The following is a 10,209-nucleotide window of genomic DNA, read 5'->3' on the forward strand; positions in this document are numbered from 1 at the left end:
GTCAGATACATGGCTGTATAATAGAGGTGCACCGAAATAACCAGAACCCTGTGGCCATTACAATACAAGTTTTACATTACAATACAAAACATTTTTAGTAATTTCTCTGAAAGGAAAATAATTGAAGAAGATTTGAGTGTATGACACTGAAACTCCAAAAAAGTTTTAAAAATAATCGAAAAAACAATCCACTGGACTTTGTTTCCAACTTTGAAGACATTCCCATCCAGAAAGCTTTTTCAATTCAAAATGTCAGGAATAGCATTGAGTTTGAGGCTATATGCAGACCCCAACAAGCCCTTGTTTTTGTTTAGAAAACATGCAAATATAACAGAATAACGGTTCCACCCCTTTGGAATGGGGGTTGTTCAGCTTTTTTTGTTAGCCTGCAATGCCCCATACCTGTCTATGTCTCTGAAAGGGGTGTCGTTAAAGGGAATTGTTTGCCTGACTGAGAAGGCAAGATCTTTTGTCCCCCTGTAATGGGGTTGGGGTTGCAATGATAGCAGGATGACGATAGCACTGAAACTGTTTGATCACCTTCCTAATGTTAGCGTTTTAGATCTGAGCGATTATATTTCCTAATATGCTAAGTAAAAATATTGTCTAAACATCAGTTTTCACGCATGAATCCTGAAAATTATAAATCCTTCCCTCTGCCGACAATCCCTTATCCAGCATATTCTGTAATAAAAAGAGGTTGAAAACTTTTCCTAATTGAAGAATTGAATTAAACTGAGTTTATTTTAGTATAGCATTGACTGCTTGGTCCCTGACAAGTATCAATTCACAATTGTACTTTAGGCTCTTTACAAAACACAGAGAGGATGTTTAGACAGAGCAAAACACATTTAGCCTTCCTGTTATCTTCTAAAAATCTTGCTTTCTCCTACAGTCTGAATGATCTGTGGATATTTCTTATCATGCTGTTAAATCAATACTGCATAACTTTTAACCAAAATATAAGCTTCATTTGTGATTAATTCAATTATTTTTTATGTTATTATACAGAATGTTGATGCATATCAATGCTACTTGCTGGCAGCTTTTTCCAAAATCGTAAATATGTAATTTTAGAGGGTTGAATCTGTCACTTTATGAGTCATGTGATCCAGAGAGCTGCTTTATGACTGTCTGATCTCCATTAAATGGAGAGCCTAAAAGTTTTTTTGGGCAACAAAACAGAAATGACACTTAAACATAATATTGATTATCTGACAAAGGATTTAATCTGAAGGGGTGAATGTGGCCTTGTCTTTACAAGAAACTCCCAAAAATGTATTGGTTTATTTTAGGGCAGTCCTGTGTTGCCAGTTGCTTTAAGGGATGTTAAACCTGGAAGTTATAGGTTGAACGCTCGCAGTAGCCTAAAGTTACATTGTATCTTTGACAATGCAGTTTTCTTTTAAATACCATAATTAAATTTTTTGGCTTACATGAACATATTTTTAATTAATTACAAACTTAAACAGCCATAAATATTATTCTTCTTAAAGGAGATACCTACAAATTGAACTCCTCAGTAGGTGGCACAATTCTCTGCTCTCGTTCAAATAATTGTATTCAAAACAAAAGATGACCTTATCTAAAATCAGTAGTGTAAAGCCTTCGTTGTAACGCTATAAAAGGTTGATATGTGTCCTGCCTAAAACCTTGTGTTTTAAAGGGGAGGAGTTGGCCATGTTGGAGGACATGAGTGTTGGAGTGATGGACCTGAGAAATGTCACCTTTAAGGTTACCCAGGCAACCTCTGGTTTCAGCCCAGACATGCTGCCGGTGATCACGGGAAACAGGAATGGTTTCAACGTTAGGGTTCCCATGCCGAGCGTGATGTTCGACACGCTGCCAAGAGAGATCCAGAATGGGATGCTGCTTCGGGTACAGCCAGTTCTGTTCAACGTGGGGATCAATGAGCAGCAGACGCTGGCTGAGAAGTGAGTACCTGTCACTGATAGATAAAGTTAATGGGTGTTTACTCACAATTAGATTTTACTCTCTGTCGACTGAGCCTTGTGTAATAAGTATAAATATTTCTAAATTACTGTTGGAATGCAGTTAAAGCATAAATTTGTAGAAGTGCTCCAGTCATTATCTGGTGTTTTCTCTGTGCATCTAAATATGTCTATTGTTATTCTAAGTCTGAAAATACGGAGGGAAAATTTACAGATTTTGATTTTTTTTTTTGGTCCCTTTTCAAAAAAGACTAAATATCCTGAATGCAGGAATATAAAATCTTAATTGTAAAGAGGACATATTGAACAGTCTATCACAGAAGGTAGACAAAAAGCATGAAGCCTTATTTTAAAAATGTCTTCTTTGCAGATTTGGAGACACATCTCTCCAAGATGTCATCAACATGGAGAGCATGACTCGCCTCAGTTCATATTACGATCAGTTTAAAGAAGTCCTTCCTGAAGACTGTGAGTCAAACACAAATCAAGCAGTGTTATTCCTTGTCTTTCTGCCTCCTAATCCATCCTCCGCTGATACCTCCTCAGGTCTGCCTCGATCCCGCAGCACCACCACTCTGCCCGACATCCTCAAGCAGCTGAATCAGAACGTTAACGCCAAGAAGAGCAAGAACGTAGAAATCCTGTGGCAGGCAGCCGAGGTGGACTTCTCCTCCTCTGTACTGTATGTTGCAGAAAATACTATCAACTAAATAACAAGTATGTCACATCTGCTGCTTCATATCTTAAAGGCATGTCGTCGCCTGAACGGAGTGCGTTTCACCAGCTGTAAAAGCGCCAAGGACCGCACAGCCATGTCCCTGACTCTGGAGCAGTGTCAGATCCTGCAGCAGGAACACGCCATGGCCCCGCAGGTCTTCTACCAGGCCTTGGATTGTATGCGCAGGTCAGTCCCGTCTGCTGCGGCTCACCTGGAGAAAAAGAGATTCCTTGCTAAATGAATTGAACATTGTTTCTGTGTCTCCACAGTGAGGGCTGCAGGAGGGAAAACACCATGAAGAACGTGGGATGTCGAAAATATGCCTTTAACTCTCTACAGCTTAAGGCCTTCCCCAAACAGTATCGCCCCCCAGAGGGGACATATGGGAAGGTTGAGACCTAAGCAGACTGGTATTTGATGGAACCAAGAGACTTAAAATAAAAAAACTGAAAAAGTACATTCTATATATATGTTTAAAGAAATGTATTAGGCGAATTGACACAGCAGCCCCTGGTTTTGTGTTTAGTCTGTGTTAGGATTATCAGTGTCCAAGTGCCAGTTCTGCTAGATAGTTTTAAAGATGTTTCCTCCTCCCATTTTTTAGATTTGCTTGAATTGAGATTTACAGCCAAAATGAGAGCTGATTGAAATGTATTGTGTCACATCATGGCTTGTGTGCATCATAGCTACACCACCTGTAGCACTCTGCAGGTTTACAGCCAAGCCGTAATTATTTTTTTCTAAAAAATAATAATTACACGTGTCTAATGAGAAACAGATTGCATTTCAGGGAAAAAGTGTTAACCTCCTGATGGATTTATTCTGTTTTTGTTTTTTGTGTTTCTCCAAACTTAAACATTTTTAATCATTAAATAAATCCTACATCTAAAATTAGGCTGCTTCTTGGCTTAAAACTTATAAAGTGCTGCTTTAATCAGAACCTGTTGGACAGCATGAAGTAGGCTAAAAGATCTCAAAGCAACAGATTAGATAGATAGTGGATGAGAAAAAATCTGAATCAGTGGGGAACCTTTCAAACAATGACCAGCCAACCTATCTTACCCTACATCTTGATGATCGCAAAACTTTTTAGAAATAGTCTGTGGATTAAATACCCTTTATGTAATGTTAGCATCTTATTACATGTGGTGTAAAAACCCAATACAGGATTTCTAAAAAAAAAAAACAAAAAAAAAAACATCTAAGCTCCTGTCAAACATCATGGAGGTCTAAGGCTACTTTCTTCCTTTAGGACCTGGACGTTTTGCTGTGAAATCTTCTAAGTGAACATCTTCCCATCTGTTTTTGAATTTCAGACTTTCAGATGATCTAAAACTGTAACTTTCACTTCCATATGGCTCAAAAAGAGCTAAATTACGTTCTTATATTAGGCATATATTAGACTCAGATAATATAAGGGCTTTTTTTCCCCACTTAGAACGAAATTGGTTTGAATTTGATAAAACAATAAAATCCTAAAACCAAAATCCAAATAAAAATCTGTATCAAATAAAAGGGATTTAAAAAAAAAGTAGAGCAGATTGAGGTAAATATTTTTTCTCTGCTCTGTATATGGCACCTGGTTGCACTGATGAGCACGTTATCTCTCTATGTCATCATAAGTTTGTGTATATAATGATTTACTTTGATCATGCATTAACAAATGCCTTATATAGCTGAACTGTCACAGAGCTTTGTGAGTGACCTATTGCACCTTCATAAGTAAATGCTTCTGTTGCTGTGCACATATGATTAGTTTGAAACCGAAACTCCAATCTGCATAAAGTTAATAGAGGCCATTTGTAGCAGTTATGCTAAGATTGTTTGCATCTTTATATAAATTCTAAAAACCTCTTGACAAATGCTTATATCTTAGAAGACTCATCATAACTTAACCTCCTCTATGCAAATAATTATTTCTTACACTGCTTGCTATAACTGTGAGAACGTTTCATAATTAGCTTCCTGCACTACTAGTGTCCCACTTTTAAACATGCTTTAGTCTCTAAAAGAAACTTCCTGTTGGCTCTATTGTGGATTAAGAGGTTTTTTTTTTTTTTGTAGCAACCATTTTATTTTTTTCCTGAAGGTTTAACCAGCCAATCACATAGCAGCCACCGAATCCATTTGAAAATCTAAGCATTGACCTGTTTCACTAACCGATGAAAGGAAAGTTGGGTGCATGGTAATATTGTTGGTGTCAGACAGGGGTCGGTCTCAGTGCTTTAGAAACTGTTGCTCTACTAGGATTTTCAAAGGCCTCTTTGTAAAACTTATGGCATGATTGAAGCACCAAATGCAGCCATAGTGCTGTGTTCATCTATTGATAACCACAAAGTGTACACATCTGCTGATGCTCACTTCCAGCAGGATAATGCACCATGTCACTAAGTCTTGATGCCAATAAACTGTTTCTGTGACATGACAGTGACTTTATTTTCTCCCAAATATCCTGGACAGTTACTAGATCTCAATCTAACAGCCTGTTTTGAATGTGGCCTGTTTGGAGGATTTGTATGGTTAAAATCCAGCCAGCAGTTTTCATGCATTTATGAATCATAATCAGTTTTAAAACACTTCAATATATGCCATGAAGAACTGAGGCAGCACGGGCTGCAAAAACATTGTCCTACCCAGTAATAGTAAGGTGTACCTAAAGAAGCTGCTGATTAGCAGAGGTGTCAAAAGTATTTATGTTTGTTACTCAAGTCAAAGCATAACTTCTACTGTTTAAAAAACACTTTTGTAGAAGTTAGAGCATCAGCTTAAGATTTTAATCAAGTAAAATTGTAAAAGTACCATTTTTAAGACTACTTAAAGTATAAAAGTAAAAGCAATGTGGAAAAAATTTTAAGGACAGATAATTTACTGCGATACCCCATAAACCTCTTAACATCCACCTCATTTTGGGTAATCCTCGCCTATTTTGCATACCCAAATGGAAAAACGAATAACTTTGGAACTGTAAGCCCAAATTACATGTGCAATACATTATTTGAAAGCTAATACCCTCTAGTTTCCTAATATACAAATTAAAATTGGTGACTAGAACACAGACCAACCTGCATCAGTTCAAACATGACTAAAAGTTGTTGTTTTTTTATTCTCAGAAATCATTGGTCTTTTTTGAACAGCAGTAATAAAGACATTCTTGAGAAAAGGTAGGTTTTATTGTATTATATTTGTTCTACATCATGTCAACCATAAATGCAGAAAATTTCAGACTTCTAGCTATAACACTTCCAGAGCTGTGGCGTTTGGAACTTTTGTGTCAGCTTGGAGCTGGCGCAGGGGACCAGGTGGGTTTTCAGAGGTTAAAGGAACATTTTTTTACAATTATAGATGATAACTTCCTTATACTTTTTTATTTATTTTTTATTTTATTTTATTATAACCAATGGTAACAGTATCAAATTTAACTTTGCATCAACTTGGAAAAACTATTTATTTTGGTATGTGGTGAACAACAAGTTGGTCCAACTACAAAGAAATTAAATATCTGGGTGAACCAAATTATTTTGATGGTTTTTATTTTTTTTAAATACCAAAAGGCCATAATGAAAACAAGCTTACAAGAAACAAAACTACCGAATCTATTTTTAAATGTAGGAGTAAAAAGTAGAGATAATTGCTAATAAAAAAGGTAAAAAATAAAGTAAAAAAATGTCTAAAAAAAATAATTACTCCAGTAAAATATAGATAGCCAAAATTTCTACTTATGTAAGATAAAGAAGTATTTGTACTTTGTTACTTGACACCTCTGCTGATTAGTACATTTATTCCTCTCTTTACATCTGGCTTTTTAAAACAAATTATGCTGAGGATTCCTTGAGTGTATATTAATGTCTATCTACCTTTTCAATCCAGAGACAAGATCTATTTTGTAAATTAAAAAAACGTTGAGTTTCTTGAGGTTTTAGATTACTAATCAGATGTGAGAGCTGTAAAAAGATAAAATAAAAACAGTTGAGCAGATTCTTGTAGATTTCATCTTTTTACTGAGTAAGTGCAGAAGGCAAAGTGAAAGGATTTGATATACTTTTGCATAGCATCACTTTCCCAACAAACACTGGATGTCAGTGGACACCTTTTTTTATGCTATAAAATATTGGCAAGTTTCTTGGAAAATGTTGACACTTTTCCTTTTTTAGGTAAAATTTCCAAATCAAACATAAACCCGCCAACATTTCGTTATCTAAGACTGTTTCCCTGACCCAAACAATTGTTTAGCCACATTTAGACCTCTTCATGCATATATTTTTTCAACATTTAATTTACACTTCAGGTTTTTTGGACATACAGTTACATCTTTTCAAAGATGTTTTACTTGGTAATTGAACATTTCTGTTCAAATCTAGATACAAACTACATGTTTTACATCCTAATTAATGTTTGATAAAATTGTTACGCTGCTCTTTTTTTTATTTTACGTGTTTCATCTTTAACTTTGTGCTTTTGGATTTTGCCTTCTACTGTACCTCCTTACAGTTACCTACATCCTGATTGGGGTTGCCCTAGCTTCCGTGCATTACACTAGATTTAGTTATTATAACATTTTTAAGCCTAAAAAGCATCTTACTATATATTCTAGTCCAAACATTTTGGGGTATTACATTATTTGGGATCGATATTCACAGAGTACAATAGATTGCCTACGAGGGAATAGAGAAATAGAAGCTGAATAAATTGTTTTTATATTCTAGTGAAATTTGTTACTGGTTGGCTAAATCAAATGTCATGAACAAAACAAAAACTTGACTGATTGGTGTAAAAAATTTTATGCCTACGTTCCACAGTATTTTGTTAGTTTATATCTGTTTTACAGAAATCTGCAACAGGAAAGAGCATCAGGTTCAGTGTTAGCTGCAACCTGTCGGAAACCTTCTCCGGGACTTTGGCTGGAGGAAGAATTTATTTTCTTAATTTTGATGCTCTGTCGTAGGGCTCTAATAAAATCACTAATTAATTTTAACAATAAGTACACATTTATCCAGGTGGTCCTGAAAACAGTCTTCTATTTTCATAAAAAAGTCAGTTACTATTATTCCATCTTAGGTTAAAGATACTGATATTTTGATTGAAATGAGATTAAAAATTACTTAATTCAACTTACATGGAGAAAGAATGAGAAAAACATAAAAAAATAAATAATCCTGCATGGGTTTTACTGTTCAGATTACTCACAGTAGCACTGCTTTAGTCTGGATTATGACTAGCCCCAATTATAGTCTTGTTTCTTATCTTTGACCTTCAATATTTGTTTACATGTTTTATTATGTTTTGGATTGCATATACTTGTTGGTTTATTTTTCTTCATTAAGAGTATGTTCAGTTGTTACTGACTGGCATTTGACCTTATCATAATAGTGCTTCACTAACAGAGAATGGATTAAAACTGAATAATAAATAAAAGACTGTTGAAGCCAGCTGAGTGGGACTCAATATTTGACCTTTTGGGGTTTTAGCTTTTATATGTAAAGTTTTAATGAAATAGGAATAATTGGCTGTGAATCTGTTTGTAAATAATGTGAAGGTTTTCTCTCTGACAGCATGGCCTACTAAGATAATACTTTTTTATATATGTTTATATCTTCTTCATTACCTCTTGTTGATTGTGTTCAAACAATTCTTGCCAAATTCTGTTGTTTGTTTTTACCATTTGGGTTTTCTAACATTTATTCAATTATCTTTCCTAATGTCAGTTAAATAGGTATTTCTAAAATAGTGTATTTTTGTTTACATTTCTAATTTTATTTTAATGTTTTTTTTTACACTTACTTTTTTTCCTGTTGACTTTCTGTAAGATACTTCAATTGTTTTTTTTTTATGTTTATTTAAAGCTCTGCTTTGTTAATTAGCCACTTTCCTTCAGCTGTTCTGTGACCTACCTCAGCTGCTCCTCTTTCCCTCTCTGATTAACTCACATATACTCACATGTTCTCATTGTTCTTTGCTAGATTCTTCCGTTACCTTCATGGACTCTCTCTGCATGTTTCCCTGCCTAAGCTCCATGTCCTCTGTTCCACGTGTATTTACTCTAAGCTTCCTCTAATTCATCTTAAATATCCTTCACCTCTCCATTCATTGGCTATAAAGCCAACTAGAATCTATTTCTATAAAGTAAAATGAAAATCGAAAGCGCCATACATCAGCCTATCCACTGTCATATTGATTAATCAAAATGACTGTCAAGTTTCTATTAGAAGGAATAGCTTTCAGCTTGCTTTAACTAGTTTTTTTTTTATGTATCTATTCCTTTTAAGTTATACTCACTTTTTCTTTTAGAAAATCTGCTTTGAAATATTGTTTGGTTGAACTTTTTTTTTATGTACCTTATACATTGATTTTAAAATATTATACTCTATCAAATCAGTTATGATCACCAACATAAGGAGCCGTATATCTGTGAGGTGGAAAGAAAATGATACATGGTTGTAAACCTTAGAGAAAAAATGAACGCAGGTTTGATGTTTTAAAAACCTTTAATCCAACAACTCAACAAAAGACCATATTACATCTGTCTGCTTTAAAAAAAAAAACATATTAGCAGATGATGATCAATGATTTTTCAAAGTCGAAGTGGACATAAAAAATGGTGTGCCAACTCAGAATATAAAGCTTTTTTTTATTTTATATAATATAATATAATATAATATAATATAATATAATATAATATAATATAATATAATATAATATAATATAATATAATATAATATAATATAATATAATATAATATAATATAATATAATATATATAAGTCAGGTAGTATAAAATAAACAAAGTATCCACCTCTACCTGGACAATAAGTAGACATTTATCAGAAATATCTTTATTATTTAGAATAAGACAAACTTTATTGTCATTTCGTAGACACAGAGTGTATATATACGAAATTTAGATACAAACAGTTTTCTGACAGTGAATGAGCAGCAGCTTAGCAGTAAAAATGAACGTTTATTAAAGAAAAACTGATGGAAAATGGCAATAAAGGTGGGGTGAAAAAAAAACAGGAAGATGATTTTATAAAATTCAGAAGATGCTAGAAAAAAGAAGAAATGGAATATGAAATAGGAGCAAAGAGTGAAAAGGTTAAACTTTGGGCAAACAGGACTTAATTATACACTTTATGGGTCTTTGTGTAAACGAAGTGCGGAAGAGGATTAGGATTCTGACTTTAATCTCAGAATTCTGACTTTTTTTCTTATATTATGATTATGGGTGGAGCCTATCACCAGTTTATGGAAGAGGATTAGGACCACTGAAAAAATAAAAATAAAAAGTTATCAGATTTTTAAATTCTATTTCAGTTTAATATGGGAAAAAAGTCAGAATTCTGAGAAAAAAGTCGGAATTCTGAGATTAAAGTAAGAATTCAGTTAAAACATGTAAATCAGAGGGAAAAATATCATTAAAGAAAAACTGATGGAAAAATGGCAATAAAGGCGGGGTGAAGAAAAGACAAGAAGATGATTTTATAAAATTCAGAAGTTGGTAGGAAAAAGAAGAAATGTAGAATGAAATAAAGCAAAGAGTGATAAG

General features: G+C 34.0%; 1 protein-coding gene across 2 annotated transcripts in view; it reads left to right on the forward strand.

Annotated features, from left to right (window-relative positions):
- The window catches only part of inpp4aa (inositol polyphosphate-4-phosphatase type I Aa), a 33,067-nt gene extending 27,390 nt beyond the window's left edge, over positions 1-5,677 (forward strand). For both annotated transcript variants that reach the window (XM_038289643.1, XM_038289644.1), the window contains exons 20-24: positions 1,667-1,934; positions 2,323-2,420; positions 2,499-2,611; positions 2,702-2,856; positions 2,940-5,677. In XM_038289643.1, the coding sequence (XP_038145571.1) occupies positions 1,667-1,934; positions 2,323-2,420; positions 2,499-2,611; positions 2,702-2,856; positions 2,940-3,072 (767 nt within the window). In that variant the 3' untranslated portion in view covers positions 3,073-5,677. The remainder of the gene's footprint in view (positions 1-1,666; positions 1,935-2,322; positions 2,421-2,498; positions 2,612-2,701; positions 2,857-2,939) is intronic.
- The last annotated feature ends 4,532 nt before the right edge of the window (positions 5,678-10,209 follow it).

This window comes from Cyprinodon tularosa, unplaced genomic scaffold (genome assembly GCF_016077235.1).
Source record: "Cyprinodon tularosa strain WSP-4 unplaced genomic scaffold, ASM1607723v1 ctg270, whole genome shotgun sequence".
Taxonomy (NCBI): Eukaryota; Metazoa; Chordata; class Actinopteri; order Cyprinodontiformes; family Cyprinodontidae; genus Cyprinodon; species Cyprinodon tularosa.